Raw genomic sequence first — 18,328 nt, 5'->3', positions numbered from 1 at the left:
AGTTTTAAGAATTTGAACAAATACTAGAAACCAAAAATGCAGCGAGAGTTACCAAAACTATAAAGACATCGTACAAAGTAATCCGAATAAAGAACGATCTCATAACATTTTCTGCAGTTTCCAAGTGGGGAAAACAATCCCAATACAACCAAATTCCCCAGATCCTCGTTTCCTCAATGGAAGCCGGGGAAAATAATATATAAAATTGTAATCCTACATGGGAAGAATTAAATAGGCTACAAAATTATGAAAATGAACAGAAAATTATGGGATGGTGTACAGGACTAATACTGACGCACTAGACAACAATTCTTGTAAACCATAGACCACCTGCCTATTGCTGCTTATACCCAGGAAGGGTGGACAAACGCCAAAAATGACATGGGGGTGTTTAAAGGGGGAGGGGGAAATAAGGGAGAAACAAGGTTAACGAGTCCTAACTAAAAAATCTGAATGGCTAAAAAACTGTCATCCACAAGCCACTTACTGTAGCAATAATCTGCAGAACATGAACTACGAGCAATGGCAGACACCTTCAGACAAACATCAAGCAGGAGCAGGCACCGTTGGTGCCACGTGTTTAGCTGTAGCATTTACAGCCAAACCACCAGTGCGATTAGCACGAGCACCATAGTCATCCCTCTGATTTCCACCTTCAACTCCACGATTATATGATCCTCTGCTGCCATTGCCACCCCTGTTACCAAAATCGCTCCGATTATTAAAATCATTTCGACCATAACCTCTACCATTGCCATAGTTTCCGCGCCCCCTTGTGCCATCATTCCTGAAACCGTTCCCCCTCCCTGGTGGAAAACGACCCCTGTTGTTCACTGTAGAAAAGGAAAAAACCACATCATCAACTTAAAGTGAGTAGGAGACCAAACTGGATGCCCATTCATGTTATGTTATAAATGAAAATGTCAGAAATTTGCTCCCTTTGATAAACAGGAGCTCCACAAAAGACATGAAAACCCTTTAATTGGGAATTTTGTGACCTTACCACAAGCCACGCAAGTGAAGAATATAATATAAGAATCCATAAAAAAGAGAATACACAACAGGGGTTTATTCTCCTTGTTAGTTGAGGACAAAAATACTAATATGGGCGTATCTGTCTACACCAGATGATGTCGCCTTACTCAAATAAGGCTTAGTCTTCCAAGAACTCTAAGGCTAGACTAATTTCCACGCCCAAATTCAAACACCTCCCAAAACCCAATTGAAAGAACCAGAACTCAAAACACAAGGGACTCAGAGAAACTCCATTATTTAATATCCATATCTGATCTCTCCCCATCAAGTGGAGGGGATTATTTATACAAAATATGGGCTGGAATTCCTAATCTGATTAGAATTCCCAGTCTTATTCTATCTGACTTCTAATACTACAAGGTCCTTATAGTTACATCTGTACAAGGACTGGCTTAAGATTGAAAAAGAAAAAAAAACCACATTTTCTATAAAAAGTAACACATGCCTAATATGGCCTCAAGTGGACAGAATTACAATTCTGCAACCGGTTCTATAAAATACACAGAGAACTGGGAAAAAGAGATATAAAAAAGATGCTGGACAGCAACCCTTGGGCTTCTCTTGGCCTTGGACTTCAAGGGCTCAGATACTTTGGCCCAAAAAAAACAAAAAAGAAGGGCTCAGATACTGCATCAACAGAAATATCGTGGAAAACACCACCTTGTTTCATCTATCTTGGGCCCACATTTCTAAATCACTTGGCAGGCTGAATATTGGAATGAAATTAGCTTTTTCTAAGGAAGGAGGTAGTCATAAGAGCATGCAAACAACTCAGTGATGCAAAATAGTTTCGAATCAAATTGACAAGGATGGACTGGTCTTCAACTGTAATTACTATATATACGAACTTTTCCAATTAAGGGGTTTAGCCTAATTGACCCCTGCTACCAAACCACATCCTACTTCTCATTAATTACGGCTGAAAAATAAAGAAAAGAGGGGATTTCATTCACACTTACCTCTGGAACTAGAAGGTCGCTTTTCCTCAACCACAGCTTGGCGACCACCAATTGTAATAGGCGAAGCCTGTAACAGGCAATATAAATCTCACATGAAATAAATAACAAAAAGATCTCCAAAATGTTTATTAGGAAAAAGATTAAGGGTTTTCAACAATAAACTTTGGAGTAGTTGACATTAATAAGTCAATGACACATCAAACAGTTAATGATTTTCTAAGTTTTCAATGTTCAGAAAATTCTAGAATTTTAAGATTTTTATCCCATCAATGTATACAGTGATTTCCTAAGGAGATTCAACCAAACAAAACAACCGAGTGAGGTGGGAGAAGAAATGGGAGAGTGCGTGCAGAATTCAGGCAGTCTTCAGAGGAAAGAGGCAAAAACACCAGGATAACCGTCTTAACTCTCCAGATTAAGAAGCAATCAGAGGATCTTGAGAGGCCATTCCCTCTCATCTTTCTAATTCCCTGAACCCCATGATTTCTCTCTATTTGTACATTTCAAATCTTAGGTCCTGTTTACTTCTGATTCACGTTCTTGAATTAATCTTCACAACCAGCCATTGGAATGCCTTTTAAATCATAATCAAGGACTATGCTTTTTGTTTAATCTTCAGTTATCCTTCAGTTTTCTGTTCAATATTCTAGAATTATACTTCAAGGCTGCTTCAATATTGGTTTTTAGCAAGTCTGGTTCCGGTTTTTGCTCTATTATTGTCTAATCACTATATCAGATCACAATAAGCTCATTGTTTTCTGATATTAATCCCCGCTACAAAATTTCAGTTCTCCTGTCCGCATTTTCCAGTTTCCCAACTCTAGCAGGCAACCTCAATGTCTCAAGATATAGCCAATTGGATTGTAATGAAATTATACACAGATTATACCAGCTAATAAGACCATCCGACCAGGTTCTAGCCCAACCAGATCCTATTATTTACTTCCTCTAATCTGATTCTGGTTCCAACCTATGGTTCCACAATTCTTCTCAGAGTTCTATCCACTAGGTGAAGGACGGAAAATTCACTGATGCAAGACCAGTTCCCAAATAGTCAACTAGGAAGCCTCCCACCTTAGGACCACTAATATTAACAAATAACTCAAATCAGCAAATGGATCAAAATGAATCTTCCACTGAAGAAGACTCCTGTTGTAATTGATCCCTCAAAATATGGTCCACAATTGATGACTGCATCTGGAAACAAGTTGACATAAGTTACAAGCTGATCAAAATTAACCTTGAAAGCACACTACCAAATGTTAGTATTCCTCTCTTGGATTAAATTATATATTTAGGAGCTAAAGCAAACTACCAAACATCATAAACCCTCCATGGTTCAAATGTCCAACTTGACTACCCTAACATTTTTATCCCCACCCCTTCAGAGAGAGGGGGGAAAATTAGGGGTTACCAATACCTCAAATTCTATTTTCAGTCACATTCTGAAATTATTCCAGCACTATCCCAGCCATCCGTCCCATTTTATGGGTCCATGAAGACACCCCTTCCATCCTAGTTACATTTCATGCAAAGCAAACACACTTCTCTTGTTCGTAGTGCTAATTGGTCATTACAATACACCCATCAAGCTCTGGTATCATCCTGTCAGACAGGTCACAACATCAAAAAACTCAGAAAAAAAGGATGTGGACACTGACATGAATGGGAGGTTGCAAAAGGAAACTATATTCTATAACTAACAAAAAGAATGCCTCACAAGCTCATGTACTGGGTGAGCCTATCAGACAAGTCTGACGATTGGTCTGGAAGCACAGTGGTTATTTTCTTACAGGTATTCAGTTTGTTTCTCACAACAAGAATTAGAACTGAAGCACATAAAAAGGACTTAACTGACAAAAAGGAGATTTTAATCCTCTCTTTTTTTAATGGCATTTAGAAATTGCCTGTAAATGAAATAGTTTCCTAATTAATTTGGGACTCAAGAAAAAGCAGATCCTTATAGACTACAAATCATTCTACAAGACAAAAATAGACAACCTGAATAAAACACAAGCAAAGTCTCAGAATATCAGACTCTTCTTTGGGTACATAGAATATCAGCTTCTTTAAAATGCCAAAGAGAAAATGTCACAAAGCGCATCTAGATTCTAGGTCAGAAATTCAGTGAATTATCCATCGCAGTTCATTTTCCATCTAACATTCTTTCATTAAATTTAACAGAAATCCTATACTCCAACAAAAAAAGAAGCAAAGATGAAAAAGAAAAAATCCACAGCAAGTAGTATTAAATAATACAGAAACACAAAACACCAGTGACAAACTTAACATCATTATCTATGAAAAAAAGAAGAAACAAAATAATAGACACAAAGTACTAAAATATCACCAAACAGACATTGGAACTAGAAGCCAAGAAAAGACAGCTATCAGAAGAAGAAAGTACAAGGACCAGAAAACTAATTGGTAATGGAAAAACAACAGAATCAATATAGTTATATGCATGAAAGTGAAAGATGAGCAAACTAGTTTCAGTAGAATCCAGTTTCTGCACTAAGATGGCCACGGTATCAGCTGGAAAACTATCATCACTCAATAATAGCAATACAACCAATGCCATAATATTAAGCAAATCAGAAAACGTTGCTCATTAAAAAGGTTACCTCTATTGCACTTTGCACGGCAGTTGTAACCTCAAATTCCACAAATCCAAAACAGAAACCCTGTTGCTGCAAATAAGGATATTGAACAGTCAACAGTAAGATCTAAAAAGGAGGATAAATAAAAGCCAAGCCAGCAGCTAAGCAAGCAGTTGATTCACGTTGAGCAAGCAAACCTTATTGCTTCTGACTTGAACCCCACCACTCTTGATAGGACCAAACCTCTTGAATTCTTCCTCAAGTTGTGCAGGTGTAGCATTCAGTGGCAAATTCTTTATGTAAATCGAATGACCATCAGCTGCAACAAGGCTAACAAGGTTAAAGAGTTTCCTTGGGAAACAAAATTGTGAAGATAATAGAATACATACATTCAGCCTCTTGATTATTGCCACCTTCCACTGCATTTGAGCTGGAAAACAGTATTTCAGTTGCCGGGGCGGGAGGTGGAGGTGCCACTGACCGCTCCTGAATTGAAGGAGCTGTCCTTGCAGGAGAAGGTGAAGAAACTAACACTGGCCCTCCACTCTCTTTCTTAACCTTTACCTGCGATAACATCAAGCATTAGAACAGTCGGTCCATGGTTATGTTGAGAAAGACCAAAATTGTTATCATTTGTAAGACACAGACTTTCTGAACACAATGACTCCATCACTATAAATTAGTAAATTATAAATAATATATAAAAGTACTCTATAAATACTTGCACAAGAGCAATCTTATATGCATGTCAAGGCATAAACATCACATTGATAAAACTGGGCATCAACATAAGGGAGTATTGCCGGCATTCGCAAAAAGAAAAGATGCAGGTAAAAAGAAGGTTGTGCTGTACTTGAATGTATGACTTACAATGGAAGCATAAGATTTCTTAGGCACTTCTTCTTGGACTGCAGAGTTAGATTCTGCTACCTTGTTTGGAACCTCTTCAATGACCTTCGGTGCTGGTACTTCCTCTTCAACAACAGGACCATCCTCTTTATCAGAGGGATTATGCACTTCCCCATTGTTAACTTCTTCCTCTGGGCATATGGTTGTTTGCTCAGCCTCAACAACCCACTGTGCCTGAGCAGGATCTATAGGCAACAAAAAGTTCTAATCATACAGAGGAAACAACATATAAACAAATGCACAGAATCAAGCTAACACATACCCTGGTCAGGAGTTAGATGAGTAGCTACACCATTAACCAATGTCTGCTCCCCAGCATGATGTTCAACCTCTTCAACATACCTAAATAAGTCATTCAAAACAAAATAGCCTTTGTCTTGAGGAGCAAGGAAAAAGGACTGGGTGAAAGTCCGCCTCACACCATCCTTCCCAGTGAGATACCCAGTAACGAGTACAATGACTCCATTCTCGTGTGATTCCTGAGCCTCTATTGTCTTAATTTCCGCTACACAATCACTGTAGTCCAGAGAGAGTATCTTCTCGTTGATAGCCTGTCAAGAGAAACATACCAAAAGGACAATAAACCAATAAAACGGATAGCTTCTCAAAAAAAAAATAATAAATTACAAACCAAAAGTAGAAACAATAGCACTAAAAACCCAATTATACGAATTCTTTAAATTGCTAATCGAATGTTGCATGAAAAAAGAACTCACTTGCATTGTGGTGACTGAACTCATGGTACCGTCAGGCTCGGGGCGACCAAGCTTACTACTTTCCTGGTAAAATCGATAAACAAGCTCAGGTGACTGATGAAGGATGAGGTAGTATTGGTGAACGAAAGCATTCCCGACCTGGAGATGACAGTTTCATGTTAAACAAAAAAGAAAGAATACATGTAGAGACTAGTTAAATTTAAACATTAAAAGAATTAAAACAGACCACTTGGGCAGTCGGAGGAGAAGATCCAGCGACAGGTTGCTGCACAGACGCCATTAATGTCCAAGATTTGGAAAAGTAATACCCTAATGAACCAAATTATTGTTACCATAATTGTCAGATTTCAAAAGAATAAGAAACAGAAAACCTAAAATCAAAACGAAAAATACGAATACGATTGCAAGAGAGAGAGACGATTTTCACAACTAAATCAGAAGGAAATACGAAAAGAAGATCAAAAGTATGCAATCGAGATAAGCTGACAAATGGATCGAAAAAACAGATGAAGAGACTGAGGCGCACCTGGCGTTTGTGTATCGTCTCCTTTCGCGCTTTCTAGGGTTTCTTTTCTCTAACGTTAGCGCTGCGGAGGAGTGAAGGGAAGAACCAAGAGCGTGAGATTTGCTTTTGTATCCCTTTTACTTCGATTTGATTATTAGAAAATAAATTTTCATTAAATAATCAAATCAAAGTCACAAACCCACTCTAACTGGGTTTCTCTTTCCCAACATTATTTGGTTTGAAAAGTTTTTGAGAGACCGCGTAGGAAGCGTATGAGCGTATCCTCCTACGACCGATGTCTATTACCTCGTACTGGTGCCGTACTCCATTAGGTCGAAGGGCAATTCATGCGATCTTGTGATAGTGATACATCCAATCCAAGATTCCAAATATCCAAATTTCCAATCACATTGGGATGAATTTACCAAACAAGACAACATCACATGGAAATGTTTGGTTAATACACTAGCATTTCATGGAGGAACGTTGATTTTCTTTAAAATTTTCAAAATTTGTAGACTCAATTGAGAATTATTTCCACTCTTTACCCTAAAAAAATTACGTGAAAGACATATAAGTGTTAGATTTTATTTATTTAAATAAATAAATATTCAATATTTTAAGGGTAAATATCACTTACCTCCCCCTCTTACCTAGACAAATAACACTTACACCCCTTTTTAGTTGGATAATATCACTTACTTCCCCTCTTACCTAACAAATATATATCAAACATCTCCCATTTGTCAACTTTTTCGGTTAAATTTAACTTTTATCATTAAATATTTTTCTAAAACTCCAAACTACCATTGGTTTAAAATATTTTTTTATTTTAAACCTTAAATTATCGAAATCACCCTAACAGTTAAAATACTAAATTACCCCCAATTAAAATCATTGTTAAAAAACCAAAACAGCATAATTAAAACCCAAATTATCTTTAATTATTAAAAGCCCAACATATCCTTTTTTTTATATATAAATTTATCAATCAATTAAAAAAATAGTACATGTTTAATTTTATCAACATACCTTTTTTTTTGTTGCATTTCTAATTTTACTTGATAGTAGTACGTTTTTTTTTTTTAATTGTTTCATCAAATTAAAAAAAAAAAAAAAAAAAAAAGTATGTTGGGCTTTTAATAATTAAAGATAATTTGGTTTTTAACTATGGTGTTTTGGTTTATAATTATTATTTTAATTAAGGGTAATTTAGTATTTTAACTGTTAGGGTGATTACGGTAATTTAAGGTTTAAAATAAAAAATATTTTTAACTAAAGGTAGTTTGGATTTTAGAAAAATATTTAAAAGTAAAAGTTAAATTTAACCGAGAAAGTTAACTGAGGGGAGGTGTTTGATATATTTGCTAGGTAAGAAGGGAGGTAAGTGATATTATCCAACTAAGAGGGGGTGTAAGTGCTATTTGTCCAGCTAAGAGGGGAAGTAAATGATATTTACCCTTATTTTAATTTCTTATGATGTGATATAAACATTCTTGATAAGTACAACTTAATTTTAAATATAATTCTTTGGCGGTTATCTGGAGGTGTTTGATCGAAACACTATTTCATGGGCTCGCTATTGAAATTGAATTCTGAGATGAAAACTTAGGATAATTACTATTGCCCCTTATACTTTTATTTTATTACTATTGTATCCCCTATACTTTTCAAAAATATTAATCCTACATTTAACTTTGTCTACAATTTCTATTGCCTCTCTACCGTTAAATTCCGTTAGTTTACTGATGATGTGGCATATTTATATAAAAACTCCAAAATATCCTTATACTTATCTATTTACTTATTTACCCTTTTGTCAAGTTATACTATTACCCTTAATTAAATGTGGAGAAAAAAAAAACTATAATCCGTTTTATTTTCAAACAAAAAAAAAATCACCAAATAAATAAATAATGATTGAATAAAACTCAAATAGAAACAAAAGAAAAAGGAAAATCGAATTCAACTCAAATTGGAAATTGAATATCACCTAAAATAATTTCAAAATAAATCGGATTTGGATTTTACCAATTTCATTAATTCAAAATAAATGAAGTTTAAAGTAAAATTGACATTTAATCTGGTTTTTATAAATGGGGTAGCATAGTATTTTGATTTATTAATTTTAATGAAGGACAAATTAAACATTACATATTCAAACTTAATGACTACTTAACAACGTTATAAGGAAGGGGACAACAATAATTTCGTAAAGAACATAATTTTATTAGTAATAAAATCAAACTACAATGAGGCAACAGTAATTATTCCAAACTGATGATAGTTTTCTGTGAACTCTGTTCCCCAATTTTGTTAGCAAAAAAAATTATGTGTCGAATTTCTTTGACATCGTAGACGATGATCTTTTCGTAGAAAAATTTGCAAATGATTTATAGAATCAAGTTTTCATGGCTGGAGATGAGTACATTATTCTGTCTTTTGCATCATCAAACTAAAAATATGATTAGTTATGTTGTTGAGTTGAATATTAAATAAATTGATTACTCTCTGTTAGAGTTCTAGTGTATTGAGAATTAAAAGTAATGTTTGGGTGCCTTACCAATAAGATATGTTTAAAAGTAGACTTATTTTCAATTTTATCCTCATAAACTAGTATTTGGATATTAAGAATATACACCCATCCTCCACCACCACTCATCATGATTGCGATCGCTATCATAATGCACTACTGAGTAACAGTAGTAGTTGTCAGGGGAGGAGTGCCAAAAGAAAGAGGAAGAAGACAAAGTAACAGCAGTACTTAGTGAGAAAATAGAGTTCATATTTTGCTTCTCTTGCTTATTTTGTGTCTCTTGTCCATATGATATGCCATCATCTCACATGACAAATACTCTTTTAGAATAAGATTATATAAGTGGTTTCTAGTTATTATAGAATACAAGACCTAATTCAAGGAACCAGATGATTAAATAAATCAATCAAATGAACAAAATAAACTAAAGATCTTGTGCAAATAAGTTGAAAGACAATCAAATAAAAACAAACCACCACAAGAATGAAAGAGAAATGCAAACAATACACAAGAATTTTACGTGGTTCACTAATCCGAAATATTCGAGATTAGCTACATCCATGAGGAGGGATTTCACTATTTTAATTTTCAAAATAGTACAAGATTTGAGTGTGATACAATGTTACCTCAACCGGTCACACCACCTCTCAAACCTCCTTGAAAATACTCTTCTACTTCAAGCTCTTGAAGAAAACCCTTCAATCCAAGCTCAATGTTCAATGAAGTTGCAATGAAGAAGAATACAAGAGAGAAGAGAACATTCTCTTGCAAAACCACAAGAAGAAGAAGACTCTTAAATTGCAATCTCGTTTTTGCTCAAAACTCACTTTAGAATTCCCTAAAAATTCTATTTTTCTCACTCCATTTACCTTTGTTAAGGCCCTTTTAAGGATACTAAACACCTAACCCATGTTAAACACTAAGTGGGATCCACCAAATTCAAATTTGAATTCAAACAAAAATAAAATGATTTTCATCCCTAAACCCAACAATTCAAACAACAGATCTGTGTGTTGTAAGTTTTTGATTCAATTGTGTTATTCTCTTCCTTTCATATACTAGATCCCTGCTTCTTCTTTGCCAAGTGTTAATTACAATCATTCTCTCCTTCTTTGCAGTGAGACTCACAGTTGTGGGTGAAGGGTTGTGTAGGGTTGGTTGATACTTGGTATGGACGAGTTTATTCGATATGGACCACACGAATCAATAAACCGTCAGGGATGGGATGCCTTTGGCATTGAGGTGAGTGCTATGACCTAATCATCCTTTGAGGCAGAAAATCTGGACCTAGTGAACTGTGGAGGCCAATTGAACCATCAACTGCTGCGCCAGTTAGCTGTCATTGATGATATAAAATATCTGTGGGTTCAACTTATAGAATGTAAAGCCCAACATATTTACGGAAAACAACTCGTTTGCAGAGTGAGGTTGTTTGACCAATTTCCTCTCCTTGGTTGGCATTTTTCTTGAGGTAAAACAGAGCATGTATTTGTTAAACTTGTATTTGCCAACGATCGATACATCTCGATACGCTCTCCATTGATTACACTAAAATGCATTAGTCGCCGATACAATCTCGATCATGCGATCGCTCAAAATCACTTCAATCGAAGCTCAACCTGGGTCATTTTCTAAGGATGAAACCGTCTCCATTGGTTTCGGTGATCTCTCTCGGGGTATTGTTAACTTGTATTTTCCAAGCTATTTAGCATAAATAGCGCCCTCTTTTTTTATTGATGCTTTGCGAATAGTAGCCGGTTCATTGATGCTAGGACACATTCAATCAAAAGCTCATCCAGCCCTTAAGGATCTTAAGTTATCTACTTGTCTTTAAGTAGGGTTTTTCATAAGCTTCACCAGAGTTTCACTCATTACACATTGTCGCAAGATCCATAATAGGCATATAGAAACTATAGTACGTTAAATAACATCAAAAGTATTCGTTCACTGATGACCATCTTGTATAGTGTCTAACCAATAATGACAGGAGCTTGAGTGATATGTCAAGAAATCATGTCATGGATGAGCTACTTCGGAGGAGGGTTCATGGAATAAAACAAAGCCCCTTAAGAAAGGACTACCTGGTGTAGGATAGAGTGGATATTCCCTTGGAAATGACTACCTACTGTTAAAAGCATACATGAGAATTGCCGGCTATGAAAGCATGGTGGTATATTATGTACCAAATAAAGCTTGAGAACAAACTACTGTGGATCCCTAAAGCCAATTCTATCCCAAGAATTGTGATGACGCCTGAGCAGTGAGCACCAGACACCCCTCTAGAGACAATTCTGGGGGACTTTGATTCAGTCTGCGAAACAATCCAGGCCGCCAGATTGAATTCTCAACCTAGATCGAAATCTCGACCAGAATTTCCAATCCGACGGTCTAAGGTAAAGCAAGTTCACAATTCGGGCCAATCATCCATCTTACCTACTGGTTTTCATCTGCTTGTGTGCGAGTTTAATACCAAACTCGCATTGGAGAAGATGGTGGAAATTAGATTCTGAAAGCAACAAGACAAAGTTCCACCTTGTTATTCCCCACCTCTCTGGAGAAAAGATATCTAAATTAGTCTCCCAACTCCAAGCAATGGCGTAAAGGAAGCTCTTGCTTTCCTGGTTTCTTTTAGCCGCCTTGGTCTGGGATTGCATCACACCTCCCTCTTTGTCTCTTTTTACTGTATGCTGATGCTTGTCATGCTTTTTTTCTTGGGTTGTAGATGCTTGTGGAACTTCAATTCCACGCCTAGTACCTAATTTCTCATGAATACGTCTTTCCTGTACCCAATTCAAGAAAGGATGGAGTAACCAACCATCTTCTTGATCCGTTTTGGACCTAATAAAAAATGACACTTCAACTGAAAAGAAGCAATACCCTTAGAAGAAATTGACTTATTTATCCAAGTTGATTTTAGGACACCACCCGATTTAACAAGGATCGAGCAATCGGTATCTGAACCTTTTGCCAAAACAATTAGAACACTCTTTAACAACAAAGAAAGGTAAATGTTAACGAGACCAATGAGGAAGAAAAAGAACTTTTCCAACCATTTGCAAGGAAAAGTTTATGTAACTTTACTGTACAAAATTATGTGTATCTTACTTGAGATTTCTCTGTTTCGTCTCTTCCACAAGACACCCCAAGAAGCAAGAACCAACAAAATGACTACAAATCAAATAAGAAAATTGCTCAGTTTATATTAATATGGGGATGGAACCACAACTATATGCTTCAATGGATTTGATACATCTGTGCATCCTGCATGCTTCAAGAACTCGGCTGGCGTGAAGGAGCTTCCATGGCAGATACACATGATGCTAACTTCTGTTTTGTTGTACTTGTACAAGAATCCAGTAATGGTTTTCCCACTTGGGCCATTTCCTGTAGTAGAGACGCATGGCATGTGAGGCAAGGCCTGTGTCTTCTGGGCTTGATGCTGGGGTGGTTTAGGAGGCTTGTTAGCTTCTCCCTTGCCTTCTTTTGGCGGCTGGGGGGCTGGAGTAGGAGAATTCGAAGGTGAGTTATCAGTGGCTGTGATGGGTTTTCGCTCAGTTTTTTCTGAGTTTGTTTGGAAGGGGCTTGACGAAACCATCTTCTGTGCTTTCTGCTCTGGTTCTTCAGTGATTTGGTTGGGTTCTTTAGGGTGAGATGAGACGGTCTGCTCTGTTTGTCCCTGTGCATCGGTCATAAACATGGTATGCAGTTGAGGCTGCTCTGATCTCGAGTTAGTTGAATGGCTTCTCGTTTCGCTGCTGCAACATCCTGAAACATGAGAATAGTTGATTAATTTCATCTCAAACAATGCATTACTCCTAATCTTTCAAATGCAGACAACCCTTTAAACAAATAAATAACTAAATCTCAGAGAAAGGAAAGTACCTTGGTGTGATGTGCTCTGATAATCCGAAATCCCCGAAGAACCGCTCCCCAGCGATCCACCCGACGAATGCAATTGCTTACTTCCTGAATCACTGCTCCCCGAACCGAGTTGGCTAGCATTTGATTTTTGTGCCTGAAACGGCTGAAAAGCCCTACATGCAACGAGCTGAAACACGCTCTTTTCCTCACCTCCCGCGTTGGAAGCAGGAGACGGAGGAGGTGGTGTAGTAGCCCAAAAAGGCACCGAATAAGGAACTGGAGCGCTATTAACAAAAGGAATGTATTGCATATGTGGGAAATTGTAGGGCGTAGGTACAACAGGAACAAATGCTGAAGAAGGATTGGAACTGTGACTCTGTTTCCACCACAAATTTACATCTGGCTGGTCTTCTTCATCGCTATATTTAGCTTTTTTGTAGATCTGTTCAGAACCAGTTTCATTCTCAACCAGGTCCCGATCTCGTACTCTTGATGGACAATCTTGACTTTTCAATTCTCCTCCTCCTCCTCTGGCCGTGCTGCCTTTTTTCTGGTGTTTCTCCTCTCTCTTTTTCTTCGCTTCTTGACGTCGCAACGCCTGAATCTGTCGCTTCATCTGCGGATCCAAAATTTCTCCTTCAACCTGCACTCCCTTGTTTTCCTCAGAAACTCCGCCGGAAACCGGTGATCCGCTAGATCTGACAACTTCAATTTCACCCGATTTCTGTCGCAATTTCTCCGATTTGCTGAAACAGCCACCAAGTGAAAGTCCCAAACTTAACTCAATTTCGTTTTCTTGCAACATCTCACACGCAGCAGCCATGGAATCAAACTTAGATCTTCCAGCTATAGCTTCATCACCTCTGCAAAACTAAACAAAGATTTAGGGTTTCCCGACTTTCGAAAATCTTCTTTCCTTTCGTATTCAGATTTTTGTGAGGTTGCGAGGGAGATAAAAAGGCATCATAGAAGACTCCGAGACCAAGAAGAGATGCCAAGTGGCAGAATATGAGAAGAGAGAAAAGACGGTTGAGTTGACGTTTGACACCTAAGAGGATTAGCAATATTTAGCGGAACCAATAGGTGGGGTTCATTCACTAAACCTAAATTAGCGCTACGAATTTCGCGGGATAACGTTTCTTAATTTCAAAATTATTTTTTAATCAACCGAATTAAATTATAATAATGACCGCACGCGTGCATGCTGTTGAAGCACCACGTGGTACGGCGAGGCGTTGGTGGTTATAAAGTGCATGAGACTTCCAGGTGTCGACGTGAGAAGCTTTTAATCTGACATTCTGAGTCATAGCGGTCTGCGGCTCTGACACGTGGTGCGGTATGGCGCTGACATGGTGGGTCCCACTAGAAGTATAACTTTATGGCTGTATACCACGGAACCCTCGAAAGCTCGTGAAGCCACGTACCGTGCTGCTATACGATCCAACACGTGTTGTTTTCAGCGGAGAATGGATCGAAGCTTCTGACACGTGGGTGATTTGCAGAGCTATAATTTTTGAATGCGACAAGTGGGAGAGAATTGGTAAGGCGTAACAGCTCAGCGAAGGAATTCGGGTTGAGATGAACTTTTCCAGCGAACCAGCGAACGTGACGTTGACGTTTTCTGCGTGGCGAACTTCAATTTGTTAGAGACACGCGGCGAAAAGCGAATGGATAGACTTTTACAAATCTTTCCAGCTGACCGATCCGCAGGGCTCTCCGTGCATGAAAGAATCCGTTATCGGTGAAGCCAACCAATGAGAGTTATCAAGGTAGGACCCATAATCTCAATAAAGAAGAATGACAACAGCCAATCAAAATTACTAAAGTGTAAATTTTAGGCCGTAGATTTTTTTTTTTTTCTTTTCTTCCTGGTTGGAAATTAGGTCATAGATTTATCCCAAAAGCCAAAGAAAAAAAGAAAAAAACAATGCCACCGATCTGTGGCGACTCCAAGAAAAAAGATTCCACTTCAACGTGATCTGAAATGTCCATCTGCTGCGTGAAACGATCCGTTTGCATCCACGTTACTTATCCTCACAGCATGACACGTAGCCTATTTCCTGTTTCCTATGTTCATGAATCTAGGAGATTGGGTTGGGGACTTGGGGGATGGATTCACATTCAATGTTGAGACACTCACCCCGGGGGATGGGCGAATCCTCTGCCAGTGCAACATCGATAGGCCATGTCTTGCTTCATTTAGACGGATGGGTGAATGGATAACACCTCAATGTGGTGGAGGGAATTTGAAGGCATAGACTCATGGCTGTGAATTTGGATCCTCTATTCCCAACTGCCCCATGCACTTCTGCTTTCACCCTCACACAAGTGTGGGGCCAGCATTATGTCAAGCCTGTCTTTATTAGGTCGGACAACACAAGACCCACACTCTTGCGAGGGTGGGATCAGGAGTGTATGGGCAACTAGGATCAGAAGATGTGGACTCTATAGTTGTAGCGACATCTAATAAATATCTTACTTGAAAATAAAAATGAAAAATCAATTAATCAAAGAGGAGAAAGAAAAGAATTTCTTTTAAAGTTTTCACGAGTGGCTCTCTTAAGGTGGAGGTGAAATTAAAGGGCGAATATCAAATATTACTGGTGACTCTTCCTTTTATTAATGATGGTTTACACTTCACAAAGTTATCTAGATTATGTTACGTTCCAAAATAAAATGAGAGAAATACTTTTCTAACATCAAATTATTAAAATACCCTCCCATATTTAACTCTTAAGATTTTAGGACTTGTATCCATGGTGCGATATCTCGGTAAAGATCGCCGACTTGTCGCTGATTTTGGTCTTAAGCTCCCTTGGGAACTCTTCCGGTGAATTTTTCTCCGACTTGTCCGTTGATATTTTGGGGTAAAAAAAAAAAAAAAATTAATTAAAAGGGGGGGGAGCCGAAACGGAAAAATGAAAAAAAAAGGGAAGGAAAAAGAGAAAGAAAGAAAGAAGGCAGAGAAAAGAGAATCAATGACGAATTGAAGAAGACAAGTGTTCAGTCAAGTGACGGTCTTTGCCACATTCACATTGGTCCCTCCAACAAATATGCTTTGTCTTTCCTCTAGTTGGCCCTAATTCGGCCGGTCTTGTTCTTGAAACTTCTTTTTTTTTTTTTTTGGGGTAGAAGAAGTGTTGATCTTGGATTTAGGTCACTTTTGTTCAACTGGTTTTGGGTATAGGAGAACCGGAGAAGAAGAGGGCAAGCCAATAATCATTTTTCCGGCGACTGGGCCAGTCTCCTATTCTTTGCAGCTCTTTCCGGCAACTGGAGGTTTTTCTATCATTCTCTGGTTGTCGAACCTGCGACTCTGTTGGAAAAATCGTGTATTTCGCAGAAGTTTTGGAGATTTCTCAAATTTTGCAATATCATTTTCGCTTACTTTTTTAGTTCATCCTCTGTCGAACTCGGTGAATTTTGCTGAATTTTTGCCCAAAATTTGCCGATATGTTTTACCTGGCTTGTATCTAAGTAACTCTGTTAAGTTTGAACCGTCATTAATATTTGGCACTTAAGAAAAATGCCTTGGTTTTACCACCCTTAAAAAAACCAACAGTAAAACATTCCTTCTTTTTTCATCTTTTACCACATATACCTTACGGTGTGGAGAGGTGAGCTAGAATTGAATCCATCATAGGGCATGGGTCCTACACTTCAAACATTAAAATTTGAATCTCAAATATTATTTTCACATTAATAGTGCATCTAACCTGTGGATGGATCATATTAACAGATATTCAAGATTTAAATTTTAGTCTTTGGGATTAAAGTTTAAAATTAAAGTTTAAATAGGAATGGCAAAAGTCCCGGGTTGCTGTTTTCCGATGCTGCTCTATTTGTGCGTGGGAAAAATTAAGGTGAGGCTTTGCTAGGTCCACACTTCGTGAAAGGTGGACGTCTATCCTAGTAAAAACTATTTGGGTATGTCAATGCAGGGTTGGTAGAGTGGTAAGATCCAACTTCCGGGAGGGCTGGGTCAACTCTTGCGGATGACAAGCTCCCCTTGAGGTGTCGGGCCAGATGGCGGATGCCTAGATCCAAAGAAAAAAAACTCTTTGGGTGATTCATTTGGATTTGAAATCTAAATCCCAAATCAACAATTAGATACATGTCGTGCCCATTAGAGAAGATCTAAACATGCACCAAAGTGTTTTACATTTGTAAAAAAGAAAAAAGAAGAAGGTAATTTTCATTTGAACCCTTAAGATTTGGTCTATGTCACTTTTAATCTAGTTTAAGTTTTCTTTTGCATATGGCTTCTCTGTGATTTCAAGAAATGATTAAATAAGGACATGTTTAACATAAATTGTTAGTTTAATAAATTTTGTGATAAAAATACCTTTGTGTCCTTTGGATTTCATTTTATTACTTTAATTTTAATCTACTAAAATAAATACTATCAAAATAAATGAAAAACCTTACTAAACTAATTTCTTTGCAAAAACAATAGAGTTTGAAAACAAAAACAGAATATGAACATTTGCAATCACAACCGAAGGAGAAAACACGAACAATCTGCTTCAAATCCATCATTTGGCTCTTTGTTGTTAGGTGTCGAAGCTCAATCCTCAATAAGGGTTTTAGTCTTCCTCCTAAAACCTTTGTTCAATTATGACTTCTTATATTCTTATTTTGTTGTTCAATCCCGATTGTCTACTTAGTTTAAGTAAATTTGCTATATTATGCTATAACCTAAATGACTGGGATTCTTTCCTGTGTTGGGGTGCTTCTCGATGAACAAAGGTAAAACCTAGGTTATAAACTAGTGAGTGACCTTTTTCATTTTGGTAAAAGGGCTTCTTCTCCTCTAAGGCCTAAAGGCATTTCCCATGACGCGAGGACCTATAATTCTTGCTTCACAGACAACTTTTAGTCTCAGCGAAGTTGAAGCAATTTTTGAGCTGTTCAAGAGTATTAGCAGTTATGTGATTGATGATGGGCTAATAAACAAGGATGAGTTTCATTTTGGTCTATTTAAGAACAAGAAGGGGACCATTTTCCCTAATCTGGTATCATGTTGTATACCTTGGCATTCTATTGTTGATTGAGAACTAGAGAAATCCAAATTTATTTATACTTTCTAAAAGTGAAATATGCATATTTCTGTAGATCTTGAAATTGAATTATAGAATGTGGATAGATGTTGGGTTAGTTAGGAAAATTAAAAATCAAGTAATGCTTTCCATGGATTCTTTACTTCT

The 18,328-nt window shown here is 37.4% G+C and overlaps 2 protein-coding genes across 2 annotated transcripts; both read right to left on the bottom strand.

Moving 5' to 3' along the window:
- Positions 1-80: 80 nt before the first annotated feature.
- On the bottom strand, positions 81-6,881 carry LOC149010345 (nuclear transport factor 2-like). The gene is made up of 10 exons (XM_089160461.1): positions 6,746-6,881; positions 6,446-6,528; positions 6,220-6,357; positions 5,766-6,054; positions 5,465-5,688; positions 4,984-5,158; positions 4,792-4,913; positions 4,619-4,684; positions 1,995-2,061; positions 81-833 (listed from the first exon to the last, which is right to left on the bottom strand). The coding sequence occupies exons 2-10, from the start codon at positions 6,497-6,499 to the stop codon at positions 547-549; spliced, it is 1,422 nt and encodes a 473-aa protein (XP_089016587.1). The 5' UTR covers positions 6,500-6,528; positions 6,746-6,881; the 3' UTR covers positions 81-546.
- A 5,431-nt stretch (positions 6,882-12,312) lies between these two features.
- Positions 12,313-14,050, bottom strand: LOC149010344 (nuclear transport factor 2/RNA recognition motif protein). The gene is made up of 2 exons (XM_089163222.1): positions 13,143-14,050; positions 12,313-13,025 (listed from the first exon to the last, which is right to left on the bottom strand). Exons 1-2 carry the CDS (start codon positions 13,942-13,944, stop codon positions 12,463-12,465), a joined length of 1,365 nt encoding a protein of 454 aa, XP_089019348.1. The 5' UTR covers positions 13,945-14,050; the 3' UTR covers positions 12,313-12,462.
- Between the last annotated feature and the right edge of the window lie 4,278 nt (positions 14,051-18,328).

Source organism: Hakea prostrata, chromosome 7 (genome assembly GCF_041222555.1).
Source record: "Hakea prostrata isolate BN-2017 chromosome 7, UWA_Hpros_2, whole genome shotgun sequence".
Lineage (NCBI taxonomy): Eukaryota > Viridiplantae > Streptophyta > Magnoliopsida > Proteales > Proteaceae > Hakea > Hakea prostrata.
This window is presented reverse-complemented; position numbering and strand designations above follow the sequence as displayed.

Bases quoted from the DNA above. Each gene is read 5' to 3' on its own strand.
- LOC149010345 (XM_089160461.1), bottom strand. From the start codon at position 6,499: ATGGCGTCTGTGCAGCAACCTGTCGCTGGATCTTCTCCTCCGACTGCC. The intron at 5,159-5,464 runs GTAAGTCATACA...ATGTTATCGCAG, and splicing joins AGAAATCTTATGCTTCCATT to GTAAAGGTTAAGAAAGAGAG. The intron at 834-1,994 runs GTAAGTGTGAAT...CCTTTTCTACAG, and splicing joins GCGACCTTCTAGTTCCAGAG to TGAACAACAGGGGTCGTTTT.
- LOC149010344 (XM_089163222.1), bottom strand. From the start codon at position 13,944: ATGGCTGCTGCGTGTGAGATGTTGCAAGAAAACGAAATTGAGTTAAGT. The intron at 13,026-13,142 runs GTACTTTCCTTT...CTCATGTTTCAG, and splicing joins TCAGAGCACATCACACCAAG to GATGTTGCAGCAGCGAAACG.